This window comes from Eupeodes corollae, chromosome 1 (genome assembly GCF_945859685.1).
Source record: "Eupeodes corollae chromosome 1, idEupCoro1.1, whole genome shotgun sequence".
NCBI lineage: Eukaryota > Metazoa > Arthropoda > Insecta > Diptera > Syrphidae > Eupeodes > Eupeodes corollae.
The window spans coordinates 41,456,631-41,475,080 of NC_079147.1; the positions used below are offsets into that span (position 1 = coordinate 41,456,631).

Below are 18,450 nucleotides of genomic sequence, written 5' to 3' on the forward strand. Positions count from 1 at the left end.
TTAAATGCAAGAAGTTGTATTAAACCATATTCTTGTTTCTCTTCCCTAGAAAAATAAAGTTACATTTTGAAAAAATTGTCTAAATATTATGTGTATGTTTTTTTATTTGATTTAATTTGTTAAATTTGGTAAAATTGATATCAATCAAAAATTAAATGATAATACATAAAATGTTTTCTACTAAGCCATAACATTAAAATTTGTACCCTCAACAAGGTTTTCTTCCTGTCAATAAAATTTTACCTGGGCCTTAAAAGTCTAAATTCAAATCCTACTTCAAAATTAATGAAGCACGTCAGGTTTTTGATATATAACTTTTTCAAATTCGAAAAAAACATGTGTAGAATGCTTTTGGAGGCTATTTAAACATATTATGTAGATTTTTTTCAATAAAATCCGTGATGGTTTTCCAAATCTATAATCCCTGCAATATTGAGTTTAAATATTTATATTATTTCACAAGATTTTCAAAAAACCTTCACTAGTGTAAAAATTTCAACTATCTTACAAAAAACTAAAAGAAACGCTTATCCATTTACGGCGAAACTGTTTTCAACAGATAAAGGCAAAACGATTGGAAAGGAAGTTTTGTTCTTGTAACAAAATCTAAAACAATTAATATCAACTTTTTGAAATACATATATTAAAAAAAAAATGTTTTAAACTGAAAAACGGATGTTTTTTAACTTTAGCAAATAATGGAAACTAATGTTTAAATTTGAAATCAGCAATAAAGAATAAAGTTCAAAACGTATTTATTAAAAGTATGAAAGCATTAAATTCATATTATTAAACAAATTAAGACTCATAAATTTGATAAGAATTTTCAGAAATTAAGTAGGATACTTAATTGATTTCAATTGTCTCTACAAGAGTTTTGTACTTTGCAAAATAACTATACAATTTTGTATGAAAAGATATTTTGAGTTTTAGCTTAGCCATAAAAACTTGTTTTTTGTTATTTTTAACACTTTTAAACGGGTATATTTAAAAAAACCTGCTGTGATGGAAAAATTTAAAGGTGAGGTTCGAATTTAGGACATGATTTAATGGTTTGAAAAGGAATTGTTTTGTTTCTGAAACAGGCTAAAAACCTAATTTTGTTGACCAGTGTTTTACGGAACTGTTTAAAAACTACTATAATTTTGTTCTCATTACTTTATTTTTCCAACACAGTGAAATTAAATTTCCAAACTTATTGTTGTTTAATATATTAAAAATCTATTTATTCAATCCCCAAAACAAAGGTCCATATATACATAGATTAATTTCTATTACTTTTTACACAATTCTTTTTGTCGATTATGATAATTTGGGGGAAAGGGCTTGATGTGTTGCGAAGTCATAAATTGCTTTTAAATTTTGTATCTTATGTAAGCAAAAAAAAATATTTCAGATTCATAACTAATTAAAAAAAAAAGTTTTTCATATTTTTTAGAGTCATTCCAATTGATACCAAGTACATTAATTTCAGTCACCCAGGTTTGGTGAAAACAAAAATTTAAGGCTCCGGATTTGGTCGCAAGTAAAATTTAAAATGTATACTTCATTATTAAAATGAAAGTTATTTATTTTTGTTTATTAAGCAACAGAAAAAAGTGATTTATTTTCTGTGTATTGTAATTTTTGTATTGAATAATGAAGTTCAGAGAATAAAGTAATGTGCATAAAACTAATTTAGATACATGTCCTTCATGACTTTTCTTGCACATTATGCATAAGCATTCTTTTCCATTACCACTTTATACTTTGCATAGGGTAGATGTTGTTGTTACTTTGAGTTTCCTCATTTAATAAAAGAGTTGTTGTGGGCTTCTTACTAGCAGTACCCCTTTAACTTTAATAATATCATAAAAGGATATCAAATTGATTTAGTTTCCCTAAATGTATCTATTGTTTTATTTTTTGAAATATGACGGATATTCCGATTAAATACTTCCCATAGGAAGTTATTGTAATGGGTCCGATTTGTCAAATTGAAAATTTTGAAATTTCTCGACGTTTCAAGGTCCCTAGAGTAGAAATAAAATACTTTACAAAGATGTCTGTGCGTGGATGTGTACGTAGGTTCGTACTTTCGTGACGTTTTTTCGTCGTCCATAGCTCAAGAACCAGTAGACATATCGACTTCAAATATATTTGTTATGTAGCTAGTAGTGCTGAAAGATGCAGAAAAGGCTCTCAAGAAATTGAATGGGTGGTTTTTTACCATAGCAGTATAAAAAAAGGTCAAACTTAAGGTTAACCCTAAATATCTTACGAACCAAAAGCGCTAGAGGCTTAAATTAAATTTTATATTATATACTGTAACGTGAATATTTGTCCGCTAACAAAACTTTAAAAGCCTTGCTTAAGTCTAAGCGTCAAGCATACTTTGAGAACATTGCACACGATCTTTCAAGTTGCAGGAACGCGTCACAGTTTTGGAGCAAAGTACGCCTTATAAACAACGACAGTCAATTACCGCGACCTTGCCTACCGATCGAACTGAAGGATTTATGCGAACATTTCAAAAACCTCACAAAGGACAAGTTTACTACGAGCTTCCAATTTGCTATCCCTTTTCAGGCGGATGACGCCTTGGACGCCCCCTACTGTATCTTAGAGGTAAAGGCAGTTTTGGATGAACTGAAATGTAACAAAGCTCCAGGATCCAACGGTATACCGCCGGAATTTTACAAATTCAGCACACCCTCATTCATCGAACACTTTACTCTAGCGCTTAACCAGGCTTACGAAGACGGATGCATACCTACTTATTTTAAGGATTCTATCGTCACTCCCATATTCAAGAAAGGTGACCGCACTGATCCTGCAAACTATAGAGGAATATCCTTGCTGAACACTTCAATGAAAATTCTGACAAGGCTTCTATACAAAAGACTCTACGGTTGGGTTCAAGCAAATCATCTCCTTGGTGAGTCTCAAGCCGGGTTCCGCAAGAACTACTCAACGATAGACCAAATCTACTCACTCACATCCATTGCGGACATCTTCATTAAAGATAAAAAGAAGCTGTATGCCTTCTTTATAGATTTTAAAGCTGCCTTCGACACCATCGACAGAAAAGCTCTAATGCTTAAACTTTACAACAAAGATGTTTCAACAAAGTTTGGACGCATTTTGGAAAAATTTTATGAATCTACAACATCTGCAATCTCTTTCAACAACGATATAGCGGAATCATACGAAGTGGAAGTAGGAGTAAGACAAGGTTGCAACTTAAGCCCTCTTTTGTTTGCACTCTTCATAGACGACATGGAGGACGATCTACAGGGTGGAGCAAAAGTTACATCAAATCTTCTAGTGAAATATTTGCTGAAACGCCTGAAAGTCTCCAGTTGATGATAAACAGAATAGCTGCATACTGCTACAAATGGAGGCTTCAGGTAAACCTTAGCAAATCCAAGGTTATGATCTTTCGTAACGGTGGAGGCCCAAACTGTCGCAACGAAAAGTGGAGATTGATAGCAAGGAAATCGAAGTAGTAAGTGACTACAACTACCTAGGAGTAAAGATATCAAGAAATCTGAATCTGAGAAACCACATTGTAGAGAAACTAGCCAAATCAAAAAATGCACTAAATGCAACGTGGAAGTCCATTATGCACAACAAAGACGTTCATTTCAATTCAAAGTTCCGAGTTTTTGAAACAACGGCGAAGGCAGTTATGTGCTACGCCGCACAAGTATGGGGTCACAAAGAATTCAGTGAGGTGGAATATCTTTTGAGATATTTTCTAAAGAGAACTTTGAGGCTTCCAAACAGTACTCCAAATCACATTCTCATGCTCGAGACGGGTCTTCCTCCTCTATTCATTTCGACACTTAAAATGCAAGTAGACTACATAATAAAGACGTTAACCATGAACGAGAACAGGCTGCCCAAAAAAATAACTATGGTCATTTTAAGAAGGAAGTCATCTTGGTTCGAGAGCTGGAGTAGCTTAGCTACTCTTTGTGACCGTCAGCTAACTCTAAACGAAAATAGGCCAGATCAATGGAAAGCTGAACTTTATGATCTCATTAGTGCAGTTGATGTGAAGAAAAGAGAGGAATTCATTACAAAAGCTAGAGAGTCGACAAGCAGACGTATTTACGCAATGCTCGATTACAATCTTGCAACCAGAAGTTATTTCAAGGAAGAGTACTCATCCAAACTCATGTCACTGGTTTTAAAAACAAGAGGAGAGTTGCTGCCACTCAACTTTATGCCGCATAGAGAAGAACGCTCGGAAATCTGCAATTTGTGCAACCAAGGAGAAAGGGAAAACATCTACCACTTCCTTTGCAGATGCCCGATCTTAATGGAATCTCGGAGGAGTGTTTTTGGGAAGAGTTTACTGAGTGAAGATGAAATGATAACCATTCTCAATGGAGCTGATTGGAAAGTCCTGTTTCAATTTGTCAAGCTTGCTCTTTCATACAGAAAAAAAATTACAGATGAACTTTTTTAAATACAAAAAAAAATTACTTAAAATCTACTTTAAAGTTTATATTGTCAACTGGCAGACGGCTTAGGCCATGCTCTAAAAATGTTAGTTTATTATTATATATATATATAATCTGAAGACTTAAAGAAAAATAAAACATTTGTTAATCTAAAAAATCTAATCTAATCTGTAACGCAGAGTATATTTAAAAAAAATCCAATTAACGATTTTTTCTATAAAAACAAAAAAAATGGAAAAAATATGGTACATTTTTAAAAGAAAAATTAATAAAAGTTCGTAAAAATTGAGTTCTGACTAAAATATCTTTTCAAAACTTTGATATATTGGCTTTAAACTAATTTTATCTTTTAAGAAATATTGTTGTTCGACGTTCAGTAATTTTTGTATAAAAATCCAACAGTCCGGGTTTTTTAAAGAAAATAAAATCTAAAAAAATAGTATTCAAATTAGGTAAAAATTGATTGATAAGAGCAATAGAAGATATTAACTTCAAATTAGTTTCGTTCATCCAATTTGTATTCGTTTATTGTCTAAGGACAAAAAAGTTTTAAGAAATGCTAAAAATTGGCTTTCGAATAAAAATCTCGTCAACAAAAATAGATTTTTAAATCAAAGTATTTCATTATATGCAAAATATTGTGGGTAATTTTTAAATTTTTAAGAATAATTCAACTGACAACTTTTTAACACAACACGAAAACCTACAAACTTTCAAGCAAGACAAATCGAAAGACGGGATGATAAGTTAACAGTGTAGGTCGCATTACAGCCCCTTTTTAAAATTTTAAATTTGAAGAGTAAAGATTTCCGCGAGTGAACATTTATTTTAAACTCTGCGGGCTTTGTAGAATATTAAGACCATAGACAATATATATCAAATTTAAAAAAATGTAAATATGTATAAAATCAATGACATTTTTAATCATCAAATATTATTTGGAGAGTATAACAGCTTGTGCAGAGAAAAGCATTTTTTAAATCGGAAGTAGTTTTTAAGTAAACTTAAAACGGAAGTATGGAAGTACAATTTTTCAGCTGTCCCATTGTTCCTTTTTTGTAAGGTTGTTAACACTTGGCAAGAAATTTGGAAAAAAATCATAATTTTTGAAATATTATTATACAAGGTTTTATTCCCTTGCAATTAAGTTAAGCTTTTTCCATCGGTTTTAGTGATCTCAGATCGAATTGGACTTCAAAATACAGGTTTTTGAAATTTTTCAAAAACACTTTCAAAATAATTTCTTGTGCTATCTAAGAACGATTGAAGTTTTTGAAATGATATTGAAATGTGTAATTATTTAAATATCAGCTATATCGTTCGAAATCAGCACCAACAAGACGTAACTGTATATTTTTAAAAACAATGAAAGCAAAATATTCAACTTTTATAAAAACTTCATAAATGATAAGATTTAAACTACATATATCCAAAATATAAATATTTTTACTTTTTTGATTCTTTAATCATCAGTTTAAATTGTAGCGTAAAAACACCGGTTTATTTTAACACTTTTAAAGAGGCATATTTAAAAATCTGATGTGATGAAAAAATTAAAAATTAAATATGATTTCAGGACAACTGAAGCCTTTAAGAAAGTAGTGTTTGGTTAATGGGATAAAAGGACTTAAAGATCCAGTAAAATCAAACGATTTTTTAAGATTGGAATATTCAATGTGTATGTGCACCCTGTTTGACACATGATCCACCGAAAAATTAAAAACCGTGGGCATGAGAAAGTCACGTGTTCAAAAATTTATATTGAAAGATAAAATAAAAAACTCTAATACTAACTTTTGCTTACACTTCCTGAATTTTAAATTTTGAGTCCCATTAAGTCCAAGTTCTTGCTGTGGGTATTTAGTTTTGAAATTTTGCAACTTTTTTCCCGTAACCATCATTTGCCCTTAAGAAATAACTTATTTATGATTTTTGAAAAAAAAGTAAAGTAAAATATGAAAAATCACAACAGATATTTTCAATTGAAACTTTTTCTTCTGTCTAGAAAAGACGAAGGTAGGAGGGGAGTTTGAAAGCTATCAATCTATTGAAAGTTTTCATAGCCTCAAACAAAATGATGGTGAAAGATTTCCAGAATGAACTCATTTAAAAAGTATCTTTGTTATATAGTTCCAAATCGCATATCGAAAGTTAGTCTTCTTGAACAGAATCGGATGTACCGTATACCCTATACGACACCCTCTATAATTATATATTTTCAAGAATTGACCCCAATGACACTTAACTTAGCGAAAAGTTTTCCCAACCGCATAAGGACTTAAAGGACACGATGCGAGGAGAAAGTTCCCTGCTGGATCATCATCATCATCATCTTCGTTACCACCCTCTAAATAAGCTGCTGCGGTAGACATTATATGAACTCTAGAACCACTTTGGAAGCTACTTTTTTGTATTTTATTATTGCTAACAAAAGCATTGTATTGTATAGATGAAGTGATAAAAAGGATTTTTATTACAATTTTCTTTTGTTTGAATTTGATTGCAGATTATTATCACAGCGAGGTCAAAATTAATCATCAAGGACTAAGTGGATATTTTGTGTTTGTTCTTGAGTCATTTAGCTTATGTAGTTAATCTTTAATTAATTCTTTATGGTACTTAAGAGGCGTTAGAGCAGAACGCTAGACGCCATTTGGCTTTGTTTTTATTTATGGTAACTGCAATATTTTTTAATGTTTTTACTTATCAATAAAATATCAATTAAAGATAGTTAATATAGTTTGAGTTAAATGACCCCATGCTGTTTGAAATTTGAAGGGAAAAGCTTAGGAATGAGATGAGATTTTTTGGTCAAGCATAAAAGGAATAAAAGAATATCTTTGTCCTAAACGCGCCAACCCAAAGATAATATTTGTCTTTTTGCATTTTTAAGTTTAAAGTAAACGAAATACAAATAAATACTTATTCAAAGACCGTCAGTTTATTTGAATAGACTTTGTTTGGAAAGGATAGCATGTGTTTGAGGAGGACAATGAGGTTTCCATTTCTGTAAACGAATGCTAAAAGTAAAAATGATTCTTATAGATTTTATCAACCATAAAAAGAAATAAGAATAATATTTTCGATTGAATTGAATGTGTGTATTTTTATTCAATGAATAGAATATAAAGTTTGATATTTTGTTATAAATTTGCATTTATTGGGGAATAAAAGAAACAATTTGCAAAGAAAAATTCAAGGAGAGCAAACAAAATACGGTAGAAGGTCACTTTTGTTATCATAAACTCCTCAAGTAATTGTGAGGCTATTTGCATAGCTTTTATAAATAGCTATTTTGAATAAATTTTTCAGTTAATAATTTTTATTCTTTATTATTCTTATAAGTTAAGATTCAAAAGTGTATCAAAATACAGAATTTTTAAATGAATTCGTTAATATTTTATACTACGTACGGCAAAGTATATTATGCAAATTTTAACTTTATGTTTCAACGTAATTGTTATTGAAAGTAAAAAATCTTGGATTCACATTTTTGATTTAAAGATTTTTTCTGTTTTCTTAACACACATATTCCTGATGATCATTTACACCTGAAAATCGGAAAAATTACTATTTTCAAACGCTTACTCCTGACCACTGCTGGAATGTTTGTTATCACTTCACTCCTCCCAAAATTTGATGCCTGTTTGATTTTCGACACAAACATCTAGGGAAAAAATGGGGGAACTGACTTCAAAGTTATTTTATCGTATTGAAAATATTGATGTTATACCTTACTTACTTACGCTACAGTCCTGTGTGAACCAGGGCCTCACACAAACTTCTCCATCCAGCTCGATCCCTTCCTAGATGTCTCCAGTTTCGCATTCGAAGTTGATTGAGGTCACTTTCCATTTGTGCGCACCACCTGATCCGCGGTTTACCTCTACTGCTCTGCCCTGATGGGTGTGGATTCGAAGACTTTCCGGACCAGAGCATTGGTTCTCATGTGCTCTACGGTACCCAGCAGTTGGACTTTTACCCTTCTGACTAAGTCTACGACGCTGTATAATCCGTACAGCTCGTCGTTTCTTCTTCTCCTCCACTTCCCTTCTATACATACGGTAACGTAGATCACGCGAAGAACTTTTCTCTCAAAACGACCCAAGGTGCCTTCATCCGCTTTTTTCATAGTCCATGCGTCTGCACCGTATAGCAGGAGGGGATGATAAGGGTCTTCTATAGTGACGCTTTGGTCCTTCGAGAGAGGGCTTTGCATCTCAATTTCTTTCTTAGCGTAAAGAAACAGCTGTTAGCAAGAGTTATTCTTCGTTTGATCTCAGCACTGGTGTTGTTTTCTGCGTTTATAGCGGAGCCTTGGTAGACGAAGTCCTTAACTACCCCAAAGTTACGCCTCTCGATAATGACGTTTTGACCGAGACGTCGTCGGTACTTGTTATAAATCCAGCATGTACTTTGTTTTGCAATCATTTAACCTATTTTTGCAACCTTTTCCTCAATACTCACAGAAGCCCTCACGCTGAGTTCTTCCAATTATGTTAATGTTATCAGCCTATGACACAATCTTTGCAATCTTTACTTCTTCTAAGTCGAGAAGACGGAATTTTTGCCTTTCGTCGACTATGTTGAATACCTGTCAGCGGAATTCGGTTTGTGGTCGCCGTTATACAGTCTGCAGAAGTGGGCCTTCCATATCCTCAGCATTGACTGCGGTTCCACTATGATGTTTCCACTTTCATCTTTGCAGCCTTCTCTTCGCGTTTTATGTACTTGTGAATTTCGTTTCTCCTATTCATAAAACTTTCGAACTTCATTCCTGCTTTTAAACCGTGCTCTATCTTTTTCCTTCTGAGAACTCTGTGTTCCTCTCGCCTCTTCTGCTCATAGAGCTCATGAACAGCTCTCGTCCTTTTATGTAGCGCCGCTTTGCGTGCCTGTTGTTTGGCTGCATTTGCCTGCCGACATTCCTCATCAAACCAGGGGTTCCTTGTTGGTGGCTGCTTGAAACCCAGCACATCAGAGGCTGCTTCTCTGATTGCATCTTGGCAATGTTTCCACTGGTTTTCGATACATTGTGTTTGCGGCAGAGAACTTCGAGAGAGGTTACTTCTAACTCGGTCGGAGAAGGATTTGGCGATCTCTTGCGATTGTAGCCGTTCGACGTTCTCCCATCGCGCGAATTTTGAACACAGGCTCAAAAATTCAAACATACATTCTGGATTTTTGCATTCGAGATTTTTTTTCTAGATTTTGGCATTTCGAGATTTTATTTTCTAGATTTTTGTTTTCGAGATTTTTTCCATTCTAGATTTTCATATTCGAGATTTTTACTTTCTAGATCTAGATAATTCATTTCTAGATATCGTGGTAGACCCCCCTGTTTTGCCTTGGGTCTGGAAACCCGAAGTGCTACCTTGGCTACAACGAGGTAGTGGTTTAAGTCTGAGCCTGAAGCCGTTGTCGGAAGTGTTGTCGTGCAGTCTGTTTTTCCCGATTATTCCACCAAGCTTGGCATTAAAATTGCCCACGACAATTTTAATATCGTACCTAGGACACTGCTCGTATATTTTATCCAAGAGCTCGAAAAACATATCCTTAGTTTCTCATCCTTCTTTTCTGTTGGTGTGCGCATATTAGGCTAATGTTAGCAAATTTAACCTTGATACAGATGGCCATGAGGCGCTCGTTGATGCACACATAGCTCAAGACTTGTGGGACTAAGTCTTGCTCCAATGACAAGGCCGCATCCAAATATGAGTTGTTGGTTTTTTTCTGGTCGCAATCACCATAGTTAATATCGCAGTTTTGCATCTTCTTTTTGCCTGGCCCATATCATCGTATTTCGTGGATGGTGGTGATGTCTGCATTACAGCAGTCTAGAGCCCTCCCTAGTTCTACGGCTGCATGTGTTCTATTAACAGTCAACAGTAAATCCGTCCGTATCCGAGGCTTGTCGGTGCTTCATAACTGGGTTCATGTGGTCAGGAAGTCACCCTGAAGCACTACCTCCAACCTGAAGGACCAAGTAATCGATTTAACTCCAAGGGTGAGAACCGGCATAACCCCTCCTTACAGGCCTGGGCTTCGAATGTGTCGTAGAAGCCCTATAAGGTGCTCAACTAAGTAGTTCAACCTAACTTGAACTATAGACGCCATCGTTTAATCCATCCGCTGCCGTCTGGATGAAAAGAGAGGTGCCTTAGTGGAAACACCTCTCTCGTTTGCTACCCCCAACAACTTTTCACTGGGGTTAGAACCCAATCTCCAGTTGAGGTACTAGGCATCCGATGTTCACCGATGATGAAGGTGAGAGTAGGAGTTAATATGCAGAGGTGGGGTTTGACAAAAACCTGTGGACGCTTGTGTCCTCTTGAATGTATTGAACAGCGTTGTTGTTATAATTAAGTTAAGTTATAAACAGAACAAAATTAAATTGATTAATTTAGACAATTGTATCATTCCTAAGAAAAATAATTATTTTAATTAATGGATTTTTTATTGAAAATCCTTTTGCGTAAATTAAAATGCTTGTTACAAAAGCATTTCTTTTTAAATTAATTTTACCTATCCCTACAAAAGTCTCTTACTCAAATGTTAGCTTCTTCGGAATGTTAGCCCTGCGCCATTGAACTTACCTGATGGAAACAAAAGTCTTAAAGAAAGTTTTCAATCAACTTTTTTTAAATCTCCTTAAACAGTTGTAGGTGGGTCTAATGTTTGTGCATATACTTAAGTCTCATCATTAAAAGATTAATTTTATCGTTGTGATGTAACTTTTATATAAAAAGAACATTATCGAACTCATTTTCATATAACTATATACATATCTATACATTCAAGTAATATGGGATAGAAAAGTCATCAAGTGTATATTTTTGTTTGAATATGGTATCCTTAAGAGGTATAATCCACGAGTCAATAAACATCACTGTTTTTGTAATAGAGCCTCTTCAAATGCCCGATGTAAGGAAGGAAGGAAGTATTCATGTTCATGTTCATGTCATTATCTTTTCTTTTGTTCGGTGGGATGGTTTCTTTATATACCAGCATGAAATCTGATGAATTATTGGCAATGAAATGTTGGTATAATCGTTCCAAGCGTCTTTATTTTCTCATTAAGTTGTGTAAGAGATGTAAATGTATGGACAAAAAATATTGCTGCCAGCCATTTACGAGTACCTTTAAACAAATGACACTAAAATGACATTTACGTTAACCGTGGTCTATTTATTAATTTGGGACAAACGTATAAGTTAAGATTTAACAACATGAAACCTCTTCTACTTCCAGATTGCATGCATGTTGCATCCGAGCCAGGAGATTATGTATTCAAGAAGACTCCACACATGATTCCACCCAAAGAAGTAGACTTATTAGACGTAGGAGATTCTATGGCAGTTTGCGGTTTATATGTGATTGGAGAGCCTGACACTATAATCGAAATAACAATGAAATACTATGATGTCAATTGTGAAACAGGTGGACTTATGGCGGTAAGTTCTTCACAAAACTGAATGGTTTTGAGATAACTAATTATAAACTTACTTTAACCCCAACAGTTTGTGGATGGTTGGGAACTTAATGGAGAATACTTCCCTGGAATTGAAGATCACCATAAGTCACGAGATGATCGTATAGTCGAGTTTTGTAATAATTACAATCAATGGTAAACAATTTATTCATAAAAGTATTTATTATAAAACTATTCAAATATTTTTACTTTTTTCAAATAGGCCACCAATTAGCAATAAGAAATTCTTCCGGTCCAATCAAAATGCAGCCCTGCTGCAATACAGAATTCCAACCCGAGGTTCATTTATAGCAAATGTCCGTTTCCATAAAATTACTCAACGTAAGTTTAAACATCGATTTTAAAATTCAAACTCAAAAAGCATATATTTTTCATTTCCTAGCTTGCAACATTCTCGTCCACGACACTGTTGCCATCTATCAGCTAAGTAATTTTGGACATCAAAGAAATTGTACCCTGTCAGCACTTTTCCCAGCTGTTGTAGCTTTGGGAAATTTGAAAATTGGCGGTAAAAGTGCTATGAAGGAAAAAGTTAACTATGAGGTAAGATCGTTATTCTAAAATATATCAAAAATGTAAATATCAAATTTCAATTCCTTAGTGTACTATGCCTGATAGGCTTCAAATTGGAGGAACATCTGGATTGGATTCGAGTGGATTGGAGAAATCATGTGAAGTCTGTGGCTATTCAGATGAACGTGGTCCAGAACAGGCTATTTTCTGTGGCATTACTACAATTCGTCTTGTATCGAGTGGAAAATATCAAAATTTAGCTGTGGTTGCGCTAAGAAAGGCCGATGAGAATGATTTGGAAATTGCTACACTTGTCTGTCCATTATAATTTGCTTAATTTCAATATTCTTAAAACATCCATCGACAACAAACAACAACAAAAAACTTCTACGATTTTATATTATTTAAAACAAAAAATATCTCATAACAATTATTTATTAATAATCACAAATTTCCCACACATAAGAACATAAAAGAAAACTTTAAAAGTAGCCAAAAATGTCTCCAAAAAAGTAGTGATAGACCAAAAACCAAATGCATATAAAATGTACATTATGTACTTACATCTAAACAAGAAGTAATGTCTCATAAAATGTAGAATAAAAGCAAAATAATAAATATATTATCTCCAAAATGTGTAAATACCAATTCATAAACATGCTAATTGAAAATACCTACCTTAAAAAATTCAAAAAAATAAAAATCATTATCATTATTATTTGATGTTAAAATACTTTTCGAGTATATAAATGTTAAAATAATCAAAACAAAAAATAATTTATTGAATAAAATAATTAGACATCTGAAGATAAAACTTGTTTACTGTGTTTATTTTGAAAGAACTTACCAACGGGTCCAGAAAAGTTAGTATTTACTAAAAAAACTTCCGATGACGCTGGATTTTGGTACGATTTGTATAGTGGATCAAAAAAATTAAGAAAATATTTTATTTTATTTTGCTCAATTGCTCCTGAAAATTTTATATTTTAACAAAACGATCGGAAAACATTTTAAAGACGTTGCAATACTCCCGATAAGTATTTGAATCGGTCCGATTTGTCTAATTGGAAATTTTGAAGTTTCTCGACGGATTTTTCGGTCTGCTTTATCTCAAAAATCGTCAGATATAATAAATTGCGTTTTACAGATAAAAACATCAAAAGATGCAGAATAAACTTTTAAGAAAATTGAGTTGGTCTTTTTTACTATAGCAATTATATTTAAAAAATATATTCCCCTTAAAATAATTTCATCTTAAGAATAATACTGTTTTTAACATTTAAAAAAAATAAGAAAAATCCGATTGACAATTTTTTTATATTTTTTTTTATATTATACGCACACTCAAGGCGATATGAATACCCTTATCATGATTAATCACAATGCAAGCAACTAGGAAGAGAGGATAGGATTAGAAAGGAGATACCGATGCACATTGGTTTTGAATGTCTGCACTTTGTAATGACTGGGAAACATTGAGTCTGGTAAAGCATTCCACATTCGTGTAGTGCGACTAAAGAAAGAATCTCTGTACTTTACAGTACGTCCGAAATTGAGATCAAGGGTAAACTGATGAACATTCCTAGAAGTACGGTTTTATGGTTAAATTGTTTGACGGGAGGAATGCAACTGGCTATTTCAATAGAGCATTGTTTATGAAAGTAGCGATAAAATAATGACGGGCGTGAAACCTTAAGACGAGACGGTGCTCGAGCTCTTTTTTGAATTCTGTCTAGGAGACTCAAGTAGTTTATAGGATCTTGCATCTTCGGATAAAACTTAAACACTTAGCAGCAGAAGAAGAATTTACAAAATAATAATTCACAAAATAGTTAAAAACTGATGTTTCATTAGAATATTTTGAGAATAGACAAAGATATAGACTTACATTTTTTTCATTCTACACAAAATTAAAACTTCTAAAAAATTATACGCAAATTTGTTTTCGACTAAAAAGGTTTTGTTATTAATATTTTGACTTTTTGAAAAATTGACAAACATGGTCGTGGTATGAATTTCCGGCTCCATATTTCTTTTCTATTATTTATAACATATTCATAACTCACCCACTAATTCAACTATTAAAAGAAAATGAGAGGAAAATACTTTCTAACTTTCTCCCATTATAGTAACTTCGATCACTTTATAAATTTTGTTTTTAGAGTAAGAGTGAAAAATTAGCTTGAGAAATTTTGTTTACATTTCTAAGAATACGGAAATGTCTGAAATCATCGATATTCATTCGGGAAGCTGTTTTCTTCGTCTGTATATCAAGAACCAGTAAACTTTTAATGCTTTTGAATACACAGATAATAATGCAAAAACATGCAAAAAGAACTATCAAAAAAATGTGGTTTTTTACCATAAATAAATAAATTAGGTGGCACAACAGTCCGTGAAGAAGCAGGGCCTAGTGACTTACACTTCTCAACCTTTCCTGTTTGCGAGTAATGTTGTCAGAGATGGTAGGAACCTACAGTTTATATGCCGAATCAGAACGGCTAATTTGAGAAAGCACTTTTTCATGACAAGAATTACTTTTGGAGGATTTGTCAATTCCTTGCAAGAGGCAGTACCCGTGAAGAAATTTAGGTGGCACAGGCAGGGATTGAACCCAAGACCCCTTGCATGACAGTCCAACGCACTTTTTTTTTCATTCATTTTTATTAATTCATTAAAGCTAAACAAAAATTCATAAAACTAGCCTAATTATACATAACTTACAACTAACTTAATGGTCCCATACGGACACTCTAAGTTAAACTATAACACTTAAAACTAATGCCTTTCGGCCCTAAGATCTATTTTATTTCATTTAAATTTAATTATTTTGTATTTATTAGAAAATTTGAAAACAAAAACTAATATCAATATCCTTTTTTATTTTTACTTACAAACTACTTAAAATTAGGACCTTAAATATAAATTAAAACTAACCTAAACTACCTATTCTACCTATAAAGTACTTAAAACTAAAACAACCACAGCAGCAAATCTAACTATTTAACATTTTCGTTTTTCATATTTTGTTGTCTTTTTTTTATTTATTGTTTTTTTAATGTTTTTTTTCATATTTTTTGTTTTTTGTATTTTTTTTTTTGCCACCATGCCTATTCTACTTAAAACTAAACCCTAATACTATTAAACAAGTATGTAAGCCGGCCAAGGCTTAAAACCCCATCCCGACTACCCACTATCATAACTGGTTCTCCTGCTTCACCCTATCAGTTCGGTCCCGGACACAGCCCTACTGAACCGAAGGAGCTCTGCTCCGCCTTGTGCTATAACGTCCCGATTGTACAGGAGTCGCCTATCCACGCTTTGTCGTCTGACGTGGTAGATTAACGGAACTGCCAATCTATCCTGTATCAGACCGCATCTATCTAAAAAGAGGAATGCCTCTGGGGGAATGAAGCCGCTCAAGCGTCACTCTCAAAATACTCGTCGTTCGGATAGAACGCCCAGAAAATTAAATTGTTGGTCGAAGACATAGCTCTTGCAATGTGACCTCGAACGAGTTTTATCACGAAATTGTCAATTCTGTTGATTCGAGCCCCGTTGAATAGGACCTCGTTGGAATAGTAATGCACATAAGAAGATACGGCTGTTCGATATAAGCCGGTAAAGACCTGTTGAAGACCATTTTTAAGTGAGAATGTAGTGGTAGAAGTTACATTGTCACTTATGTGACAAGAAGAAGACTTATCGACCGAAGATTTGACGGGTTGGGGTTGTCCTTTCCTTTCCCTTTTTCGGGAGAGGATGAATCACAGCGGTCTTGCAATGCACTGGATAATATGCATTATTCAATGCATTATTGAAGAGTGTGGTGTAAATGTCAATTGCCTCCATCGGTAAATGTCTTAGTACAACGTTGGATATACCATCGACACCTGCTGACTTTTTGTTTTTTATTGAATTGAAGATGAGCTAAAGCTCAACCTTCGTCACTAACAAGGGACAGTCCAACGCACTAACCATCATGCCACGGGTACTACTATTAACATAGCAGTTTAAAAAAAAAAAGATAAACATTTTGGTTAACCCTAAATATCCTACGAACCAAAAACGCTAGAGACTTGAATTAAATTTTATATAATATATCGTAATGTGAAACTAAACATATATATTTTTTGAAAATAATTCAAATAACGTTTTCTTTATAAATAAAAAAAAAAACTGAAAAAAAAATGTTGTCACCTCAAAAATTTTACGAATTCAAATGATTTCATCTCCAAAACAATTGTGTGCAACTAAAAATAAAGTTTCAAGCATCTGGTAAAATTTTGATGTTCAAATGGTAGACATGTGCATTCAAGAGGACACAAGCGTCCACAGGTTTTTCTCAAAGCCCACCTCTGTCTATCAACTCCTACTCTCACCTCCCCGCGGTGAACATCGGGTGCCTAGTACCTCAACTGGAGATTGGGTTCCAACCCCAGTGGAAAGTTGTTGGGGGCAGCAAACGAGAGAGGGGGGGAGAGGTGTTTCCACTAAGGCACCTCTCCTTATCCAGGCGGCAGCGGACGAATTCTCGAGATAGAATCAACGGTGGCGTCTACAGTTCCAGTAAGGTCGAACTACTTAGTGAACACCTTATAGGGCTTCTTCGACATATTCGGAGCCCAGGCCTATAAGGAGCGGTTCATCCGGCTCCCCTTCCTTGGAGTTATACGAAGGATCTGGCCCTCCAGGTTGGGGGTTGTGCCGTCGGGGTGACTTCCTGGCCACGTAAAAACATCATAGTTTCGAAGCAACAACAAGCCTCGGATACGGACGAATTCACTGTTGACAACCCACGCAAACGAAATAAGGACAACGAACTTCGAATATGTACGTGGAATGTTCGGTCCCTTAACAGACCACGTGCAGCCGAACAATTAGCGGAAGCCCTAAACTGCTGCAAGGCAGATATTACAGCCATCCAAGAAGTGCGATGGGATGGACCGGGCAAACGCAAACTAAAAGACTGCGATATCTACTACGGCGACTGCTACCGCAGAACAAAGACAGCGTCTATTTGGGTGTGGATTTGTTGTTGGAACTAGGCTCAGGCAAAAAGTCTTGAGTTTCAACAGCGTGAGCGAGCGCATCACGACAATCCGCATCAAGGCTAAATTCGCCAACATAAGCCTAATATGCGCGCATGCCCCAACAGAGGAGAAAGATGAAGACACCAAAGACATATTCTTCAAACTCTTGGACAAGACTTATGAGCAGTGCCCTGGCTATGACATTAAAATTGTGTTATTAGATTTAAATGCCAAGCTAGGAAGAGAAGACATCTTTGGTGGCATAATCGGGAGATACAGCCTGCACGACACCACCTCCGACAACGGATTCAGGCTGGTCGATTTCGCTGCGGGGCGAGACGTTCTGGTAGCTAGTACGCAGTTCACGACATGGACATGGAAATCTCCTGATCAATCAACCGTCAACCAGATTGACCACATTGCGATCGACGCACGACACTTCTCCAGTATCCAGGATATCCGAACATTCCGAGAGGCCAACATTGACTCGGACCACTACCTCGTTGTAGCCAAGGTACGGCTACGGATATCCCGATCCAAGCCAAAGCAAGGAAGTACTGTGAGAAAATTCGACGTTAGACGGCTACAATCGCAAGAGACTGCCATGTCCTTTTCCGATCGAGTGTCTAATAACCTCCTAAGGAGTCCTATGCTTCCTGCATTAAGCATTGAAAACCAGTGGCAACATTGCCTTGCAGCCATCAGAGATGCCGCCTCTGAAGTGCTAGGTTTCACACGGCCACCACAGCGAAACCCCTGGTTTGACGACGAATGCCGGCAAGCTCACGCAGCGAAACAAGAGGCATACAAAACGGCGCTGCACAAAAGGACTAGAGCTGCTCGCGAGCTCTACGAGCAGAAGAGGAGAGAGGAACACCGGCTTCTTAGACGGAAAAAAAGAGAGCATGAGAAGCGCGCGATCGAGGAGATAGAGGGATGTCACAACAGGAATGAGGTTCGT

General features: G+C 34.8%; 1 protein-coding gene across 1 annotated transcript in view; it reads left to right on the top strand.

Moving 5' to 3' along the window:
* Positions 1 to 13,242, top strand: part of LOC129942845 (corticotropin-releasing factor-binding protein) — a 100,555-nt gene extending 87,313 nt beyond the window's left edge. The window contains exons 3-7 of the mRNA XM_056051939.1: positions 11,703 to 11,905; positions 11,972 to 12,078; positions 12,146 to 12,264; positions 12,326 to 12,486; positions 12,545 to 13,242. Of these exons, the coding sequence (XP_055907914.1) occupies positions 11,703 to 11,905; positions 11,972 to 12,078; positions 12,146 to 12,264; positions 12,326 to 12,486; positions 12,545 to 12,784 (830 nt within the window). The 3' untranslated portion in view covers positions 12,785 to 13,242. The remainder of the gene's footprint in view (positions 1 to 11,702; positions 11,906 to 11,971; positions 12,079 to 12,145; positions 12,265 to 12,325; positions 12,487 to 12,544) is intronic.
* The last annotated feature ends 5,208 nt before the right edge of the window (positions 13,243 to 18,450 follow it).